At 40.4% G+C, this 22,258-nt stretch overlaps 1 protein-coding gene across 1 annotated transcript in view; it reads right to left on the bottom strand.

Moving 5' to 3' along the window:
• The window catches only part of LOC113036022 (cGMP-inhibited 3',5'-cyclic phosphodiesterase A-like), a 70,800-nt gene that overhangs the window by 8,724 nt on the left and 39,818 nt on the right, over positions 1-22,258 (bottom strand). The window contains exons 2-11 of the mRNA XM_026192015.1: positions 11,614-11,859; positions 6,803-6,948; positions 6,614-6,729; positions 6,253-6,496; positions 5,936-6,012; positions 5,053-5,249; positions 2,820-2,957; positions 2,460-2,571; positions 1,474-1,581; positions 662-861 (exon numbers count right to left, since the gene is read on the bottom strand). Coding sequence (XP_026047800.1) covers positions 662-861; positions 1,474-1,581; positions 2,460-2,571; positions 2,820-2,957; positions 5,053-5,249; positions 5,936-6,012; positions 6,253-6,496; positions 6,614-6,729; positions 6,803-6,948; positions 11,614-11,859 — 1,584 coding nt within the window. The remainder of the gene's footprint in view (positions 1-661; positions 862-1,473; positions 1,582-2,459; positions 2,572-2,819; positions 2,958-5,052; positions 5,250-5,935; positions 6,013-6,252; positions 6,497-6,613; positions 6,730-6,802; positions 6,949-11,613; positions 11,860-22,258) is intronic.

Genomic DNA, 22,258 nt, shown 5'->3' with positions numbered 1-22,258 from the left:
GCTTTTGGCTGTATGTTGATGTTTGTATTTGGTTCATTTAAAGCTCTTTAACAACAGTACTCATGTCTGAGCATTATGTACGTTTATATTCACACCATTTACGCTCTTGTAACAACATTTGATAACAGGATAAGCGGCTTCATTCATATTAATTATAAGCAAAACAAGCAGATTTTAGCTCAAAGCGCAGTTAATGTGACAGCTTACATTACTCCTTATCTCATCATAATTACATCTGAACCGTTATAAAGGTTTACACTGCTCATAATAAACAAATACTGGTAATATGCTGCCTATCATCTCTCTGGAGCATTTCATAAACATAAACTTAATGAAAAGACGTCTTACTGACATTCAGTTTTGTGAGCTTATCTACCTTAAAACATTAATTACTATCACATAACTAATAATTCAGTCAGTTAGTATTCTAAGATCAGTATAGTTGCTGAAGGGACTTGGTAAATGAATATCCACACAACAACTTGATGTGGACAACGCTCAGGGCGACCTTATTGATGACATTTCACTACTCCATTCCCAGTTTTAGCTTCCCAGTAAATGAACTTTCCCATCCGTCAGTCTTATTGATCACTATCCAGCCATCACTACGGCTCCTCCCTCAAGCCTTCCAGGTCACAAACATTTTCCTGTATTTATTTACCTGTGGTGCACTGGTAGCTACTAGAAAGGCATTGGTTCTTCCAGGGTGGTCATAGTCATGCATGGCAGCAGCTACATAAAGGGCCATGAGCTCCAGGGCAGGGATAAGACCAGCCAGGCAGCCATAGCCTTCCTGCAGCACAGGGTTCATTTTGGACACCAGGAATCCTGTGGCACCAGGTGTAATGCCGTTCTGTGAGTCTACATCCAAAGAGACAACACAGGCAAACTATCAGTGACTCTGACCTCTGATCGCTCCTCTCAAATGTTGCCTGCAAGTCTACTTCATTCTGCAAGACATGCCAGCATTATCACTAACTTTTAGTATCTTGCCATTGACCAAACAGGAGGAAAAAATAATTTTAAAAAATTACTTTCAATAAAAATAAATATGGGAATATCTGGGTAATTTTGCTATCACACTGCACTTGTGATGCCGTCCAAAACTTGTAAACAAGCATGAATAAAAATTGAGGACGACATCTAGTTAAGTTGTGAGCATTAGCTCTGGTTCAGGACCCATGAGAACGACTAAATGTATGTCCTAATTATTCAGCTTGGTCCCTCGTGACAGAAGTTATTAATGCATAAATAACAAAATTGTCAGCTTAATTTTCAATCTATGCACTTTGATCCTCTGACTGAATATCTGTCCTGTACAGTCTAGGTACAGTTATGAGTGTCTTAAGCTTTAAGATTTACACCAACGTGGAAACAGGCTTGCTAGAGTCTGGCAGACGGGAATTAAAATTATGATTTTTTTTTTTGCATGAAATATCAGGAAGATTAATGTATGCGTAGGAGACAGCGCACCAGTGTGTACTCCGTTCTCAGTCAGCAGGGTGGGCAGTCCTGGCACAGGCTGAGTGGTGAGGTACCAGACAGCATGCAGCACGTCTGTAGCATGGATCCGGTTGTGATCTGAGGAGAGTAAAATGAAGTGCTGATTCACAACAGTGTGGGTGGGAAGAGCGTAGTGGAAAAGTCCCAGCTTGACTAGTTTTAAATACCCTCAATCACGGTAGTCACCTCATTGGGCCTCAATGCAAGCAGTGTCCTTTTAAAATATATTGGCGATATAATATGTAAAGTTGGTATACATATAAGTATACTGTATACTATGGATTACTACTGCATCAGTGCATGGCTGATGAAGCGACTTCTCTCGTTTTTACAGAAAAACAATGTTACAATCCATGGAAGACATGGAGATGTAACATAAAAATCCATATAAAATAAACACTTATTAATTGATTGATTTGATTAATTAAGTTTCACTGGAAGGTTTTTTAATAAGAACACAACTTGTAAACATGTTGGGTCACAGTCTTTCGCATAATGAATGAAGTGCTATGAGTAAATCTGCCAATTCAAACAATGGCTTAAAATCTGGGTCACAAATAGACAACAAGACTGATATAGTTTGATTAACGTCACATATGTATGAGATGGATATTGATGCCTCTAAGTAGGCTTTATCCATAGTATTCCCAAACATGTAAAAATATTCCCTCTTGATGTACCCTGTGGAGGCTTTGAGAGAAAGGCTAAAATCTATTTGTATTTGATTAGGAGCTATTTTACAATATATTCCTTCAAATAATCTAATCTGTCACACTATAAATTCAAGCTCGTGTCATCACATTTTCAGTATATATTTGCACAGTAAACAGCAGGCAGGAAAAATAGACACGCTATTAAAAGTTTATTTCATGAGCAACACATCCACCTTGTGGCAGCAAAAGGTAATGATGGATCATTTTTTGTTTTTTTCTTAAATATGTGATCCTTCTACTTACAAGGGATGTCCCTGTATCCATTTTCCAAAGAATGGAAGTAGTTCATGAACTCTCGCACAGGAATCTTGAAGGTCTCAAACAGACCTGTGTCCTCAAACAGCCTATAAGAAACCTGGGAGATGCCACCATGAGGAAAACACACACTACAGTGAATCACCTGGATATCAAATCATGCATATTAGAAATCAATTCATTTTTCCACCACCTGCATTAACAAGCTAACATCTTTATCCAGTTAAGCTGCTAATTACATAAGTCTACTGCAAATGTAATCTCAACAATATGAGTTCCTGTTTATTGAATTAATGACCATTTGTTTTCATTAAAGTTGCAACATTTCCTCACTAACAAAGTATTTACCTGGCTGAGGATGCAGCCCGTCTTGCCGTGAGTCTTCTCCACAAGACTAAAAATGGGAAAGTTCCAGTTGTTAAGCTGACTCATTAGAGGCTCCAGCCCTGGCATTAACAGAGTCTCTGGGGCCAAGTTTGGCTTGTCCTGTCAGGCAAAGGTAAGTGAACAAAGAGAAGTTCAGGGTGGTGAAAGAAATATTTGGACGTAAGGTAAAATAACCTTTAGGACTTAAAAATTTCAGTCATCACAGTGACACAACAGTAGGAATATTGGTTTACTTAATGCACTCTGTAGACATACAGTAATCGGGCATAACATTATGACCACTGACAGGTGAAGAGAATAACACTGATTATCTCTTCGTCGTGGCACCTCCTAGTGGGTGGGATATATTAGGGGCCATGTGAGCCTTTTACATAAGAAGCAGGAAAAATGGGAAAGCATAAGGATTAGTGCAAGTTGGACAAAGGCGAACTTGTGTTGGCTACAAGACCGGGTCAGGGCATCTCCAAAACTGCAGCTCTTGATGTCATGATCCTTGGTTCGTCGACCCACACTTTTGTCTTTTTTCTCATTGTTTTTCGTTATCTTTGTATTATAGTTCTCACTGTTCTATAGGGTTTTTGGTTCGTTCTGGTTAAGATGAGTTTTGGTTTGGAGCTTCATAGTCTTCTATTTATTCATTTTTTCCTAGTGCCTCTGAGTTTCATTATGTCTATTTGTGGTTCATAGTTTCTTGTTTGATTATGTTAGTTTCTCTTTGTTTCCAGTCTGTGTTCCTTATTGGGTAAGTCAGTGTTTAGTTATCATGTTTTTGTTCCCTTTCTTCATCCCCCCAGTCAGTCATGTCTCTGTGTGTTTATTCTCCAATCGCTGTGTCAAGTTCACATGTCTTAGTTGTGGTCTCAGTGTTTTTACTTCCTGTTTTATTTAGTTCTTTTCATTCTCGTGTGTATGATGTTCAGTTTTGCTTCCCCCATCACATCAGTCAGATAAGTGTGTTTCTTCCTGCTCATGTTTTTCCCAGTTTAGATGGTTTGTTCCTGCCTCATGTTTTGGTTAAGTTTTCAAAGCAATAAACCTGTTTTTGAGTTTTCACGTTGTGCTCCGTGAGGCCCACGTTTGGGTCCTACCTATGACACTTGTGGGGTGCTCCCAGTCTGCAGTGGTCAGTATCTATTAAAAGTGATACAAGGAAGCAACAGCTGTGAACAAGCCACAGGGTCATCGGCGGGCAATGTTTATTGATGCATGTGGGGAGTGAAAGCTGGCCAGTGTGGTCTGATCCAACAGATGAGCTGCTGTAACTCAAAATGCTGATGTTGGTTTCGAAATACACATCCATCCATCCATTCGCTTCCGCTTATCCTTTTCAGGGTCGCGGGGGGCGCTGGAGCCTATCCCAGCTGTCATAGGGCGAAAGGCGGGGTACACCCTGGACAGGTCGCCAGTCTGTCGCAGGGCTTCGAAATACACATTTCACTGCAATTTGTTGCGTATGGGCTGCATCGCTGTAGACCAGTCAGAGTGTCCACTGCTGAAAGTTCCAACAACATCAAAACTGGACCACAGAGCAATGGAAGAAGGTCTGATGAGTCATGTTTTCTTTGTAAATCAATGCCTGTTGCTTACTTTGGAACACCTGGCACCAGGATACTGAAATCCATGTTCCCTACTTAAGCACTGCTGCAGACCATGTACACCATTTCATGGAAACGGTATTCCCTGATGGCTCTGGCCTATTTCAGCAGGATAATGCATCATTCCACAAAACAAAAATGGTTCATTAATGGTTTGAGGAGCACAACAAGTTTGAAGTGTTGACTTGGCCTCCAAATTCCCCAGATTTCAATCCAGTCGAACATTTGTAGGATGTTGCGAGGCCCCACCTGGCAACTTACAGGACTTAAAGAATCTGCTGCTAACATCTTGTTGCCAGATACCACAGCACACCTTCGGTCAGGCCTGTTTTGCTAGCAAAAGGTGGAACAACACAATATTAGACAGGTGACCGTAATGTTATGCCTCATTGACTTATATTGTTAAAGCAAAACCAGCTTTTTTAAAGTAACTTTCAAAGATAGTTGCTGCTTAATAGAGGATAGCTAGCTCATGACATCATAAGATGGTTTCACATAATTTGCAAATGATGTAGTGCTGCTCTTATTGTCGATTCAATTATTCCTTCTTAATGAAATTATTTTGGGGGAAGGACATTAAGTGAGGTCTGATTGTCTACCTCTGAAGAGAGCAGGACAGGGTGAAGAACAATGCCGTCATTCGGATACTCCCTGCAACCTTCCCTTGCTTCAGGAGGCTTCTTGCCTCCCTCTGCTTCCTCTTCATTCTGTGCAAAGTCGCTGCTGTCACTGTGGTTGGTCTCATAGGTGCTGTCGTACGTGCTATCATAGTCTGATGACGCTACTGCGCGTTCATCTGGAAAAACATGACACGATTTAGAAAGGTAGCTTTAATAATCACACTAGTACTTATGGCCACATTGGATTTGACACATTAAAAAGGACTAAACACATTAGAAGTGAACACAGACGTGTTTCTTCTGTTGAGAATACATTATCACTAGAACACAAAGATGTTTCTGTTTAACTAAAAACTGGAGTTAATCCTATGTTAATGTTAACTATAAGACCTTTTTTTTATAATGACTCCATGAAAACATAATCAAAATCCAAATGTCCAAAACTTCAGCTGTCCTAGGTGAAGCGCCCTTGATTTAGATCCTGCCTTATATAAGATTATTTTAAGGTCGAGACCTTAAAAGACCTCGATATGTAAGCCGATATGTTTTTGTTTCAGACACATGAAACAAACAAATTTATGAATCCTTACTAAAATTTGTGTCAAAAACAAACTCTTTTATTGCCATAACGAGTGGTGGATTTCTTGTTTACATTCTGCTTGAATGTCGTAAACTATGCAACTGTATATAACTGAAGGGTGTTTCTGTTGTTTCTTCTTTACTTTTTCAATTTACATTTATTGGCTGCTGTAAATACCGACACCAGTAGATTGACAAACAACTGATATCTGCTGAAATATCAGTTGTGCTCTAATTTGTATCTGGAATAAACAGAAAAATATGTATTTTTTTACTTGATTACCTGGGTGGGGTATTCTGTCTCCTTTGTCTTCAGACTCTACCCCGTTGTTTAGTCGATTGTTGTACGGCCTGCCACAGCTAACGGAGAGCAGAGAGACACAAGCATTCAGAGTATACACACCGGTCCATCCTAATTGATCTCTCTCATCTGGTAATTTGGATGTTGCTTTATTCTCAGAGCAAACTAATGACGTGACTAATTTCCCCCACTCACACGCAGATGACACATAAATTGTACAATCAAATTTTCTGCGGTCAGAATCGCTCTATATATTGTAAGTAAATAACTGATTTAGTATGTGATAGCGTGTAAATTACCTGCCGCAGAGTGATGGAGGCCGCCAGTGAGTGGTGGTGGAGCTCGGAGCGCTCTGGCTGTGAGTTAAGGTTCTGTGGTGGCTTTTGGGGGCCACAGAGCCAGGTACTAGCTCTGTTAGTGGCCCAGCCGGCTCAGGAAGCTGCACTGAACATATTTTTATCGTAGGGCTGGAGGCAGGAGTGCCCTGGACAGGAGGAGATGAGCAAGGAGAGCCCAGAGGTGATATGTTGGAGGGAGGGAAACCTGAAAAAGATTGCATTGTAAATCAATACTCGCTTTTTTTGTTTGTTTGTTTTGTTTTTACCCAAAATAACTGAAATGTTCTACACTCTGCAGTAAAATAGATTCACAGACACACACCTGGTCTTCCCAGTGGTTTGCTGTACAGGTGGTTGGATGTGACAGAGGCAGCACAGGAGGCAGACATGGAGCGACTCTTTGAGATGGTCATCATCACTGAGTTGTTCCAAAAATCACTGGTTTATTGGAGGAGAAAAGTCAGATAAAGAAATGACAGTAATGTTAAACCTTCTGAGTAAGACGTGTTACCTTTCTGTAGTGTGTTTGTTGCTGGCTGAGCGGTCTCTGCGTACAGGGCCTGGCTCGATGGTAGGCAGCCCTGTAGCTGATGTGGTTGTGGTCCAAGTTGATGAAATTCTCCTAAGTAATCCTGGGGGAAGACTCCGCCTGAGACGCTGAAATACAGATGAACATGTAGATGTTACCTAATGGTAAGTAGCTAAGGCAACATTATGAAATTCTAAAAAGTAAAGGGATTTTTTAAATAAAACGCAGCTTAAAAATGATGAAGAGAATGCTTCTTCGTCACAGTGGTCAAAATCAGTCAAACTTCAGAGATATCACTGCGTTCAGTTAGGAAGCATAAACCACTGTGAATCAATTTCACCCACTTTGGTGCAAATGAAAGTGACAACGGTGCACCGGAGAGGCAACCCCAAAAAAGGGAACGGCTTTGTAGGTGGAGGCCACAGATACAGATGAAAGCAGGGTCACACTGAGCACACTTGACAGTTGTGAAAGAGAGTAGAAGGGAGACATGCACCACGTCCCCATGGTGTTAATCAACCCAGTGTTAGACATTTCTCTGTAAATCCATGAGCTGAACGCAGTTAATGAGCTCATATTTTTCTGAAGGGAGCACACAAACACATTTACAGCAGAATATAGAGGGCAGCAGAGGATCACATTTGATGTTCTTCTAAAATAAACTTGCATCCACTCAAGCAGATAACCTCACATACACACATGCTCACTCTGCTCTGTGGCACTTAATCTATTCAAAGATCTCAAGCAGAGTGTGAACGAATGACTGAGGAGGCGAGTAAAAGAGAAAAGGGTGGGCTGAGAGAGAATGGCTGTTGGCGCTTTTTCTATTGTAAATTTTATTATTACTATGGGGTATTCCACTTTAAAGGGCATATCTGAAACATCTTCATGCAACAATAATGTAGCTTGAAAAAGTGACAAAAAAACTTGAAAATTGGTTTCACTGCATAAAAAATAAGTTATGAGCCAATCTTATAAAATCGTATAGTAACTTTGTAAAAATGTAGCCATTTTCAAAGTTTGCTAGGAGTAATATAAAGAGAAAATTTGTTTAACACAAGCTAGTTCAGAAGCTGGAAGTTGCTAAATATTAGAAAAATATCCTGAACAGTAGCAGCTTGATAACATAAACAGCCAAATGATACACTTTCAATAAGAACTACAAGCAAAAACTACAAATTAAGAAAAAAAACAGGGTTTTGCTGTCTCACTGTGCAAGGTCAAAGCTTAGTTGTAGCTCAGTCACCAATAGTACTGATTACCTTTATGTAACTGCTATTTCGGTCCTTAGTTCAGAGCCATACAACAGGCCAGTGCAAGTGAGTTGAATCACCTACATTACCCACTGCCACATGCAGTCTCACAAATCCCCAGTGAGCCAAAATGAGGCAGCATCTCATTGAGTTCCACTACATGGCTCAGGCATTTGAGTGCACTCAGGCATTGTTAAAGCTGCTAGTCACTTTCCTGGTAGGCCGTCCTGCATTGCATCACACACTTTATTTAGTTTCCTTGCTCACGTTAAGTGCCTTCATACATTTTGAAGCACTGGCCTTGTAAAACATTAAAAAGCCCCCTGGAAGAATTTGCGTCATTGTTAGTTATCTTAGAGGCCCCCACCAGGCTAGCAGTGAGGGAGGAAATGGAAAAGATCGCTGATATGTGCCAAAAGAGACATACCTGGTAAATACCTGTATGTGTGTGTGTGTGTGTGTGTGTGTGTGTGTGTGTGTGTGTGTGTGTGTGTGTGTGTGTGTGTGTGTACAACAATACAACTAAAAAAACATAGCTTAAATATAATTAAATATTTTTGTGTTTTTATGAGCACATTATTAATACTTTTTACTTTACTCACTCAATATAATAGAGGGAAGTATAATAAGTCTGGCATAACTATAGTAATTTATAATAATTTATTCTAACTTGAGCTATTCCTCATGCCCTTACTACTCATTTTCTGGATAGGTTTATGATATCAGTCACATGTTTCAGTGTTAGTTTTGTGAATATTCACAATATAGATAATAAAGACATTTTTTAGATAGGGGGAGGCTGTCTTGTGATTGATATAATGCTGGGCATGTATCTTTCCTTGTTAGATCGTCCTTTACTTGTTTAGTATGGCGTTATTTTTGTGCCACTATTCTGAGCACACGTAAAAAAAAATTGAGCGCACGTAAAAAAATTTGAGCGCACGTAAAAACATTTTGCAGGTGCATGTGTTGCATTTTGAGGAGAAATTTATTTTGAGCGAAGAAAAGATCAATTTGAGTGAACAAAGGTAATCGCTGTGTGCAAAAAATGTATTTCAGTGTTTGCTATTATCCATGCACACACACACACACACAAACAGCAGCCCCTCTCGCTCAGTTTTTGCATTTGCGCTTGCTCGCAATGTGTTGCTTGCGCTCTCAACATTTCTTCCCGTGTGCGTTCAGCTCTTTCTGTACACCGTTATAGTTGTACCACAAAACCAGCCAATCAGAGACTTGGATGCAAAAAACCCTGATTGGCTGTTTTGGTCTCCAATCAGTTCAAAATGACGAAATGCAGTATCCCAGAATCCATTTCGTCCAAAACTCAAACGAGGCAGTGGCGGAGGAACACAGAGTGGCGGAGTTTGAAATATTACTCTTTCTGGGTCACAAATAAACTTTAAAGATATTTTCATGCAAGAATGGTGCTGTGTAAACTTCAAATATCTGCTCGAATTATCAAGACATCGCATATTTGCAAAAGTGCTCTAAACGTTTTCGTAGATGCCTGTTACCCACCAGCTGACCGCATAGCTGGACTGGCCATTGGGCATACATTTGCCCGGTGGACCGATGGTGACTTTTCATTTTTATGTTTGCTTGTTTTTGTAACGGTATAAACAACGAAAGGTTGGATTAACCAATTTAGCTAGAATGAAAAAAAGACACAAAGCTGGAGTTATTCTGTGTTTTGCTGCACACCTGCCTGTTCTTCTCTCATCCTCTCCCCTCCCTCTCCTGTTGCTACTTCAATCATGAAACTGATCAATGATCAGCTGATCGGCTTTTCTGCCACAAGTCCTGTCTCTCTTGTTTGTTTATCGCCCACTTTGCGACAGAAAGAGGAAACCAGCGGATTTTGCGCTAAACAACATCAGCACGTTCAAGCTTGATCAGCTGTTGTTAGAATTTATTTAATTACTTTCTAGTATCAGCTGATGTTTGCTGGAGTCACAGCTGTAAAAGCTGCTGGTCATGATATTGGTTTGGATATGTGGTGAGAGGGAAACATGAAGGTGATACAAATCATACATATATATGTCTTGATGCATTCTTAATCATCCAGGAAAGTAAATCTCCAAAAGTTTATCCAAGTGACTTTTGTGACTGAAGTGACTTCTTCAGTCTGAGACCAATCCGATTTTTTTTTTGCATCCAAGTCTGTGACTGGCTGGTTTTGTGGCACAAATATAACTGTGTACAGAAACAGTTGAACGCGCACGGGAAGAAATGTTGAGAGCGCAAGCAACACATTGCGAGCGAGCGCAAATGCAAAAACTGAGCGAGAGGGGCTGCTATTGTGTGTGTGTGTATGGATAATAGCAAACACTAAAATACATTTTTTGCACGCAGCAATTAATTTTGTTCACTCAAATTTAGCTTTTCTTTGCTCAAAATAAATTTCTCCTCAAAATGCAACACATGCACCTGCAAAATGTTTTTACATGCGCTCCATTTTTTTTTATTTTTACGTGCGCTCAGAATAGTGGCACAAAAATAACGCCATAGTTTAGCATTTGGTTGTACTAAAACACACACCCAAAGCTGGAGGCTGTTAAGTTTTTCTGTCATTACTTTTGTTTTAGTCCCGTTCTACCCAAAACTACGATCACAACAAAGATAAAAAAGGAAAAAAAAGAAAGAAAACCCCACACTTTTATCTATGCATGCTACTTAGCTAGCATTAGCTAACTGAGGTTTCTCGTGTGAGATTATTCACACATTGAGCTGACTATTGGTTCAGCACTGGTTCCTATGGAAAAATGTGTTTCCCAAAGTTTTCTGGCTGTTGCTTGGTAAAACTAGTTGCAATAAGGTGCTGCACCACAAACTGCTCCCTGATTGGTTTTGTTGCTAGCAGGTTGCCATGGTTGCCTGTCATTATTCATGTTTGTCTACAAAAACCTGCAAATTACTAACCAAGTGGTATGCAAAACTTGAAAATATGTGACGCAAATTAGAAATGAACAAGCTTTGCCTTCAAAGTAAACAGTTATAGCTCAGCTCTGCAGCCTGTTTCAAAAACATGTCTCCATTTCTAGCTTGCACGTTTCACAGCTTGGAGAGCAGTGTTTGTAGACAAATCTGTAAAAAATATAAATATGCGACTAAAGTAAAAAAGGAAGTTTTTACCAACCTTTGGGGAATACATATTTTTATATTTTATCCAAGCATTGTCACAACCAGTTAAAATAAAAAGCAGAAAAACAAGACGGCAACAGGACAAACACAAGTGTTCAAAACAGTAACCTAAAAACTGTGTGAGCCACTGAGCCTACTTTTAACATTTATGGTTTAGAACTGTGTCTACAATTTGCACTGGCACTGACTTTTCTATTCACGTTTATCTGCTTTGCCTAGCACACTAAACAGTTAAACATATGTATCTACAATAACTGTAAATCTTACACTGAATAGTAGTGATTCTTCTTCTCCTTTTGGAAGACCAGACAAAACTTTGTTTTTAGCTGTAAGTAAAATTCCACAAAACAGCCAGAACTACACAAACTCAACTTTTCTAGAAAGACAAGCAATAACCTTTGGAATAGCGAGTCTCTCTGTTTTTTCTGGCCCATCTTCAGAGTCAGAGCAGGTGTGGGTGTCTGCAGGGGTGCGAGGTCGGTGGAGTGGCTGGAGGTTGATCTGGGTGCTGAGGAGATTGCTGACAGCCTTCAGAGAGCTGCAGGTGTTAGGGGGCAATGATGGGTCTGCCAGCAGGTCTGAGATCAAACCATGAGCCTCACCCATCACTGCGATGTCCACCACCACACTGGTGCCCGATGACTAGAAGACAAAATGAGAGAAAAGGTGAATAATTAATAATCCATTGTTCATTTTTTCTTGTGTAATACAGTCATGTTGTGGATTTAAAAAGTCTTTACACACTGATGCATACTAAAGTTTTTTTATCTAAAAGAGAATGGAAAAATGTTTGTCTGTATACTGTGGTTGCACAGCAGCGCAACCATTGTCTGTGTGTATATGTGTGTGTGTTTTGAGCATAAAGCATAAATAAAATAAAGCAAATAAATAAGATGAAACAATTGCCTTTAGCCTATGATTGTACTATATGGTTACAGCAGGTTAATAATAAGTAATGAGAGTGGTCAAAATCCTGAAAACTGACTAACAAGCCCCACTCCTCCTACCCCTCCACCTTTTGTTCTATATTTAGCTATTATTGATTCAACATACTGATTGATAAACCCCAAAGGCTCATCTGTGTCAGAGGTAGGCCACGTGTTGTTTCAGTCATGGATTCCACCATTAATGTCAACATCGGTTAATCAGCTTCTCTTTAATTTATACCAGTTTCCATCACACAACCAAACATGTCACCCCACACACACACACACACACACACACACACACACACACACACACACACACACACACACACACACACACACACACACAAGGCAGTTTCTACATGTACATATTCTCTGCATGCAAAATGCAGTGTCTGCAATAAAGTGAGCCTTGAGAAAGATAAAGAACTGACATTTGAGAGAATTCACCAATCTTGCTGTGCTTAATTAAGTGAAAAGTTAAAATAAATAGCTTTTTTGATTAATGCCATAATTAAACGATGCAAGGCAACAATTAAAAGATCAAAAGATTAAGAAGACTAGTTCCTAAAGAAGATGCTTATTTTTTGTCAGTGAATGGCTTAAGGAAATAGACTGTATAGTGTAAAAGATTCAATTCAATTCAATTCAATTTTATTTATATAGCGCCAAATCACAACAAAAGTCGCCTCAAGGCGCTTCATAGATACAGAGAAAAACCCAACAATCATATGACCCCCTATGAGCAAGCACTTTGGCGACAGTGGGAAGGAAAAACTCCCTTTTAACAGGAAGAAACCTCCGGCAGAACCAGGCTCAGGGAGGGGCGGGGCCATCTGCTGCGACCGGTTGGGGTGAGAGAAGGAAGACAGGATAAAGACATGCTGTGGAAGAGAGACAGAGGTTAATAACAGATATGATTCAATGCAGAGAGGTCTATTAATACATAGTGAGTGAGAAAGGTGACTGGAAAGGAAAAACTCAATGCATCATGGGAATCCCCGGCAGCCAACGTCTATTGCAGCATAACTAAGGGAGGATTCAGGGTCACCTGGTCCAGCCCTAACTATATGCTTTAGCAAAAAGGAAAGTTTTAAGCCTAATCTTAAAAGTAGAGATAGTGTCTGTCTCCCGAATCCAAACTGGAAGCTGGTTCCACAGAAGAGGGGCCTGAAAACTGAAGGCTCTCCCTCCCATTCTACTTTTAAATGATGTAGAAGTGATCGAGTATTGTGTCTCTTCACTGAAGCTTACATGATCTGTGCCATAAAATAATGCTTTTGAACCTGTGAAGGATCAGTACCTTTTCTGTTTAGCTACTGGTCTTTTTTTTTTTTTTTTTTTTTGGACATGTCTCCTTTCGATAAAAAAGCAAAAGATAAAAATCTTAAAGATTTTTATAATTTAAAATCTTAAATAATTGGGCTGAAAAAGTTAAACTTTGATGCTTGCAGGGATCAGTTCCCCAAACTAAGATTTGATATTAAATATTATTATTTAATGTCTCTGTCTAAATAAAATGCTATTCTATTGTGATTTCAAAAAGATCACTTCAATTCAATTTTATTTATATAGTGCCAGAAATCAGATAGAAACTGATTTAGTGGATCAGTGGATGATAGTCCCTAGAGAGGTGGCGTCTGATACCTGACCTGACATATGGACACAGACAAACAGGCACACACAGATACGAACATCCATTCCCACCCTCATGCTCTCATATGCAAATACTCAGCACTCATCCAATGTGGAGACAGACATAAATAGACACTGTACACACAATCACACTCCCCAAGCGCACTCTATACCCCAGGTCTAGGTACTCTTGCCCCTAGAGGGGGAAACTGCACCCAGACCCAGGTAGTGTTACCCTCTTCCCTGGGGTGGAGAGAAGCAGACCACCCGGACTCCGCAGCAGCAGGGAGGCCCCACATTCCAGACCCCAATCGGATGGCCAACTCCTCCTCCCAGCCCCCCGCCCCAACAGGCAACAGAGAATTGGGGTGTATGAAGACTCCAAACCTCCCTCCGCCCGCTCATATGTAGTGTTGATGCATGTGTGTTCTAAGGTGAATTTAATACCCAGGAGGGCATGGAGCTACCTGCCAGAGAGCAGCAGGTAAGCGCATAGCCCCTCCCGATAGCCCTCAATGTCTACGTGTATTTAAAATTGAGAGGTGGGCAACGGCGCCAGAGGTGAGGTCGTACACCCTGACGGTCTTCTGGATGCCGTGTAGCGTGCCCACCCCCAAGGTCCTATATGTATGTGTAATGAGAGTGTGAGTAATGTGAATGTCTAAGTTGTGAGATAAAATTGTGGCACAGGCAGCCAGAAGGGGACAGAGGCCCCTCCCTGGGGGCTAGCTCCCCCGCTGACCCCAGTAGGCACCCCCACACTCTGGAACCTACCAGGGCAAGGGGGCCCATCCGGACTGGGGCCCAGGTCAGCAGGGGCAGCCCATCCAACCCCACCACAGAGAAAACTGCACCCACCCCATCATCCACTCATCTCCCAGACTACACAATGGTGTGTATGTGTAAGTTTGGTGATGGAGTTTTTATTATGAATGAATGATGAATTTTTTATGAATTATTATGTCTATTTTTATGCTTAAGGACAACAGATGGAAATTAGCCCTTGGCTATAATCTGGTATGTTTACATTCATGTAATTTTTTTTTTTTTTACATTTATGTTCATTAACATGCACTGTCCTAAATAAATAAATAAACAAGACAATAGACACCCAGGCTGAGTTCTTCCTCCACCTCTCTTATATCTCTCCCCCACCTGCAGAGTGAGTTCCTGGAGAGAGGAGACCTCCTGCAAAGATGTAACAGCCTCTCCCATCAGTTAAAGAGACCCTCAGGTGGCTTGATGCACCGGTGGCAACCCGCACCAGGGCTGAGCTCCCATATGCCCACCCGCCCACAACCCCGGTGACACACCAACCAGGACACAAGCTCCCAAGGCCCAGCCAGGGTCCCGGCCTGGAGACGGAGCACCCCCAGAACCCCATGCCCACCCCGGACCCACCTAGGGGCAGCCAGGCTACCAGGTCAGTAACCCATGTCCGTCAGCACAGACCCTCCCCTATCCCCGCTGCACGCAGCCACGAGGAAACCATCACCTAAGAGCCCTTAACAGGCCATGACCGCAACCCCGGATTGAGCCCTCCAAGGAAGACGCTCCTGGGGAATCCCCCGACGCCCCAAGCCTATCCCTACCCCCACACCAATCACAACAGCGAATGTGGGACCAAACTATTTTTTGCCATTTTCTAATTATGGTATATGGTGTACAAGGCCAAGTCTTTGGCTTTTAAATGAATATAAACTCTTTCTGTGTCTATGGTTGATTAATAAGCTGGAGTGGAAGATTGCTGCTGCTACTCCTCCTCCTCGGCCTGTACTTCGAGGATTCTGACATTGGTATAACTCAGGAGTGTTGATTCATTTAACTAACATAATCATCCTGTTGTAACCAGGCCTCTGTAAGGCAGAATGAATCAATATGTGGATCAATTATTAAATCATTTACTAAAAGGCAATTAGAACAGAGAGACATAGACCTAGTAGTGTTTCATAATTCACAAATAACTGTTTTATATTTTGGTCCGGTTGAGGATGTATATTACTCTTTTTTTGTCATTTTTTAAATACTTAAGTTATTTTTGCAGATTTTTGGTTTGGGGTTTGGTGATATGGGAACAGAGGGTCTCTATATAGGATTTAAAACAGAAAAACTTTTCCAGCTTTTAATACTTGAAATTGTCAAATACTAATATGTAACAAAGTGTTGCATATTTTTTACTTTTGATTCAAACTCTCTCATATTTTGTCCCTAAACCACCAGCCTGTGTGTTGTAGTACTGAGTTTTGATATCCAGAGCACTTTTAGAAATTGATCTAAGACCTGAAAGTTCAGGTCAAGTGTGGAAGACTACCTTTTCTTTTATTTCTTACACTTATGCTATATTTTAATACCAAGGACCCAACTTTTGTTGTTGATTAAATTACATCAGTAGGATAATGTTAAAGTTATAGAACAAAATCTGTTGCTATTCATTTCAGTCCTGGCAGTTTTTGTATTATATATAAAACAAATAATAATGACCTACCATCATACTGTCATCTGTGGATGTCTGTAGATGTTAGCCAGTTAAACCTCTACAAGGTTTTGTCAGAATTCATTCCAAACTTTTTAAGCTATTGTGTTTGCCACACGTGTATAAACTAGAACCTGGTCATGCAGTCTGGGAATGGGCTATTTCAAAAAAACTCACTGATTTAACTGTGGTCCTTAATAGGATGCCAGAGCTGCAATTTGTTAAGTTTCATGCCTCCTAGCTATCAACTGTAAGTGGTGTTATTGCAAGGGTTTGGGAACCACAGCAATTTAAAAGTAGCAGACCACACAAAGTAACAGAGCAGGGTTAGCAAGTCCTGAGACTCAGAGAGAGTAAAAGTCACTAGTGCTTTGCTAAAGCAGTAATAGAGTAGCAGAGTAGTATTACAGTTTTTTCTGATTGCTTAAGCACATTTTTTGTAACCATTGGCTAATTTTGCAAAACTCTTCACACAAATAAGAAAACCTGTCACCCAATAATCAAAACATTGTAGTTCTCTTGCAAAAGCAAGATTAACTAAGCTAGATTAACTCTTCACACCTTCGTAAAAATGGTGTTTCCGTATCAAACAGTACACACAAGCCATCATCTCCTAAGCACACAATGCGCCAACTGCACACTGATGGTATGAATACAAAACACATCTGGCTTTTGCTTTCTCTGTGCACAAGGTAGGCTATGTCAGTGTGAGCTCATACTTCTGTCATAGATCCATAAGCATAGAGGGATCCAAACTTCAAGTACTGGTGTACTTGAAACACATCAAAACAAACACAAGTGTTTATTTCCAAGTATAGGATTATTTGCAATCGCCATAATGACTATATGGGTTACTTGGTCTGCAGTGAACATGCTTCCTCTGCCCCCAGCATCTGGTCATCTAGCAATTCTGTAAAGTAACAATTTCAGTATTTTTACATCAATGGTATTGGTGTGTTTCTCATTGGCATATGGCAGTGCTACAAATCTTTGTGCGAAGTGACTGTGCTAACCGATTCTCATTTCAAGATGTCCTTATGGTACTTGCTACAGTGTAGCGGCTCGAGTTAGGCTGGACCCGTTGGCCAGCTACCCTCAGGGTCATTCCACGGTTGATTACATGGTCCACTATTGTAGCTCTGATGTCATCAGCAATTCTATTTCTTACTCTTCCTACCCTTCCTCTCCCCCCTCCTCATCTTCCTCTCCCCCCTCCTCGTCTTCCTCTTGCTCCTCCTTGTCCTTGTCGTCCTCTTCATCCTACTTCTTCACCTCCACGTCCTCTTCCTCGGCCTCCTCTACTTCTCACTCTTTCTGCTCCCTCCATTGTACTCCGCACACACAGCTTACCTGTATTATAGTGCTTAGGCTGATTGCAAAGTGAACTAATTATCTAAGAAAGTTTTCACATGTGAAAGTGTGCCAGACAGTTGGCAAATTAGTGTTAATGATAGCCATACATGTGTATACTTTTGCTAGGAGTGTGTTGGAAATTTGGTAATTGAGTGTTGTGCAGTGAATTGTGCCTACAGTTTTGCAAAGTGTGTGTTACAAAATTGCAAACTGAGTGCAAAGCAGTTTTTGTGCTTTTAGTTTTGCAAACTCAGTGAGTGGTTTTGCTATAAGTCTGAATAGTTTTAGAGATTGTGCTACAGGAATCACAGTTAGGGTTTAAGCATTCAGAAAAAACTGTAATAGAGTTCCAAACTTTATCTGACATTACAGTTTTTTGGAAATTGGACGGTCTAGCCTTCTGATTAGCTAATCAGAAGGCTAGACCGTCCAATTTCACGCCTTTAAATTTTAAAGGCGTGTTTGTGTGTGTGTTTATACAATTGCTATTATGTTTGCACTTTATGTGTAATGTTACTGACTGCAGAGATCAGTAAGATGTGTGTATTTTTTATTTATTAGTTTTATTTATTTAATATTATTTTTTAATTGAATGACTGTCTAGTAGTTCACAGATGTCGAAAAACTGAGTGTGGTAAAGCCACTGATTTTGTTTCTGTATATTTCTGCAATCTGCACATTGTACTGACTTTCATTTTAATGTTTACACCAGGGTTCCTTGTCAGCACTTTATGCTCAGATGTTTGTAAGCTAAAAATAAACTATTGTGTATGTTCAAATATACTGTTGTGATTGAAGAAGTTAAATAAAAATGTCAGTCATCAATTCATGCATCACCTCATGTCATCATAACAGAGGTCTGTCTTCCAGGAAAGAACAGTTTAAAATTAATGTAATATAGTATTGGCCATACTATATGATGTATTGCTTGTCTTTGTTTAATAATACAGAAGACAAAGACCTTAAAAAATAATCGCATATCGCATCGCAATCGCAATATTGGGGCAAAAAATCGCAATTAGATTATTTTCCATAATCGTTCAGCCCTAATAATAATAATAATAATAATAATAATAATAATAAATTTACTAGAATTAGGAGAATACTGAAAATAAAACAGTGACTCATGGTTATTAAAAACTAGATCATTACTAATGTAGACAAATCAAAGAACAATATTTTCCACTATACCCCCACCCCCTCTCCTTCTGTATCTTTCTTTCCTCACTGTGGCAGCACATGAAGCTAATTTAGCTCACATGATCACTCCATCCATAAGCCTTCCCATCTGCCTGCCCCCTGAGGCTGCGAGGCTTGACAACTGGCAGCAACCTCTGCTTTTGCCACTTTGCTTGTATCCCTGCCAAACTTTTTCACTTTGGTTGGACTTTAAAGTGTTATTTTTATATCTCGGGCTCGTGAGTGACCCGCTTGAGGATTTTTATTAATTCAATTCTTTTTTGGTCCAGAGGAAAAAAAGATCAAGATGAGACAGCAACAGGAGAGGCACCCCTCCATATTCCAACTAAGTGACAGCTGATTCTCAAAATTTGCTTCTTTAAACAAAATCTATTAGCTCTTCAAACACATCAGGAGTTGTGATGAGTAAATGCAACAAGGACGTAGGTGATAGTTTACTGGAAGAGCATGTGTCTGTACATGCGTGTGCGCGGTAGTGTGCATGTGTTACCTCAACCTGAACAAAACCCATTAGACCACTCCAGAGCTTTATGACATCCTGCTATTGTGACATTCACCTCTTACCTGGCAGTAATAGAGTTGTTGAGCTAATGTCACAGAGGGAGTGACATAGTAGAACCAGCAATTTGTGTGCACCTGTAGATACCCACCCAGACACGGAGACATGATGTAGCTGTTTTATGGCAATGTTATTCTCTGATATTTAACTTCCTAGATTAATTTATTGTCTTGCAATGAATTTAGATTAGAAAATCAAATTTTATGTCTGTGCATTGGCTAGTACATTCAGTACATCATGCAAAAGAATTTGAGCTGATGGATGCTACAGAGATCTGTTTTGAAACATGTTGGTGTAAAGGTGAGGAAGGAGTTTATGGATTTCTCCCAGTATGAAGGGCCACAGGCTACAACTGGGGGAGCAATGGTCAATGAGTAAATCAACAGTGGACACATGAAGATGTGCATAAAGACACACATACAAACACAGAGGTATGCATGTACAAGAACCTGCCTTGGGATCAGACCGAGACAGCATGTAGTGCACATAGAAACATGGGTCATAAAACTTTCTCAAACTGAGTTCACTGTAACAGAATACAAATCGACTGGACTCTGGTGATGTACACAGAGAAATAAAAAGAGATCTGTGTATGCCAGGCTCCTATGAAACCACAGAGATCCTCATTTGGTTTACTTGTCAAACTGCATCATCAGTGTTTAAAGGTTAAACCACTCTCCATTGCATTTGAACTGACACACATAGAATGTGGTCAAAAAGGAAAAACACCACAGTGCTCAAAAAATTCCAAAGAAAATTTTTTTTACCTTTTATTTTTGGTGTGATTTTAAGTCCTGACCTCAAAGGGTTCATAGTTTATGTATATACTGTAAATATACACTCAGGGACCGCTTTATGACACTGTTCAACTGCTGGTTCATGCAAATATCTGAGCAGCCAATCACATGGCAGCAATTAAAACTAAAGACCAATTAAGTTCAAACCAAACATTAGAAAGGAAAAGAAAGGTGGTTTAAGTGACTTTGATGGTGGCGTGATTGTTGGTCTGGGTAGGCTGGTCTGAATCTTTCAGAAACTGTTGATCTGCTGGGATTTTTACCGCTCAGCGATCTTTAGTTTAGTTTAGAGTTTACAGAAAATGGCCAGAAAAAGAAATAATATCCAGTGAGAGGCATTTCTCTGGGTGAAAATGCCAAGAGGTCAGAGGAAAATGACTGATAGGAAGGCAACGGTAACTGAAACATCCGCTCACTACAACCAAGGTGTGCAGAAGAGCATACCCATAACCCTTACCTTGAAGCAGGGTGTGTGTGTGTGTGTGTGTGTGTGTGTGTGTGTGTGCATGTGTGTCCAGATATAGAGCAAAATCTCTTTCCAGCACCTTGTTGAATCTGAGCCATAAAGAATTAGGTCAGTTCTCAATGCAAAATGAGTCCAAACTGGTACTACCAAAGTGTACCTAATAATATGTCAAGTGATTTTATAACCATGGGAATATACATTCAAGTCAAATACAAGTTTCAAACTCTTTCCACACAAATGAAGATGATACACAAAGGATTTTTCCTCAGGTTTCCCATATCCACCACTTCCCACTATAACAGTTTTCTCTCCTCTCTACCCCCATCCCCCAGCCCTCTCCTGAGAGACAGTTAGAAAATATGCAGGCAGATCAGGCATAAAGGCAGATGGTGAGAGCCGAGAGAGAGAGAGTTAAGCAAAAAAGAGGGATGGAAAGAGAGAACGGGAGAAAGAGAGTGATAGGCACATAGAAAGAGAGAAGCTATGGCCACAGGCAGGCCATGGCCAATCAAGTGAAAAAGAGAACAGCTCACCCTAGCAGACCAGCTGAGCTCCTCCACAGTCTCATCTACAACAACTGTAAATACAGCACTACAGTGGAGAGCTGACAAATGTTTTTTTTCCTGTATATGAAGTAAATAAAAGAATAAAATATGAAAAAAAAACTCATTCCTCTCAGATTTATGAACTAATTCAGGAGTAGTGATATTTAACACGGCTTGCCAGCGGCCAAGTTCATATTCTGAATTCTGTAATCGCCAAGAGGACTATTAAAGATTTACAAACAGTTACAGGATTTCATCGCTGGACCAACAGTTAATCCTTAAGTAAATCAATTGATTGTTTAATAATGGATGGTATATATTTTGGAAGGGGAGCAGTTGAAGATTGTTAATGCTCCAGAGGCTACATTTCTTTGCAAAATTGTATCTCTGCAATGAATGCTCCTTTAGCTCCTGCTCATACTCGGCAGAACTGAAATGCAAACACAGATCAGCAGATATTGATTAAAGAGTGTTTGGATTAAAGGTGGATAAACTACACAAACCATTGTGCTGGAGTCGGATAAAACTGCTTCTCCCCAGCACTACTTCACCTAAGAACAACAGTGACAGTGAATCTCTCAGTAGAGGCTTCACTCTCCTTCTTATGAACGCCAGACTCTGTGACCTAAAAACTAGGCTCTATCAAGAAGCTTAATTTAGACATTGCTTCAAGTTGTCCTATTTAAACCATCTCATCATTACTGATAAAATGGCTTGCACACATGTGTATGCACGAGCGCTCACACACACACACACACACACACACACACACACACACACACACACACACACACACACACACACACACACACACACACACACACACAAAGCATAGAGAACAAGCAGCCTATGCCAAGAGTGAATCAAACCAATACTGGACCTGTTTAAGAAGATTGTCCTGGTGGCGCCCCATGGTACTAGCTGAGTGCCTCCTCTGCATCATTAACGTTCAGCTCGAAGAGAGCCACTCACTCGTGATATTTGCAACAAGATTCCTGGAGAAGTCAACAGCTTTATGCTGTCCTCACTTCCTTAAACCTTAATTCAAATGTCACAGTAAGTGACACATAAGAGTCTCAATCCAAAG

The sequence above is a fragment of the Astatotilapia calliptera genome, chromosome 14 (assembly GCF_900246225.1).
Source record: "Astatotilapia calliptera chromosome 14, fAstCal1.2, whole genome shotgun sequence".
NCBI classification, from domain to species: Eukaryota; Metazoa; Chordata; class Actinopteri; order Cichliformes; family Cichlidae; genus Astatotilapia; species Astatotilapia calliptera.
This window is presented reverse-complemented; position numbering and strand designations above follow the sequence as displayed.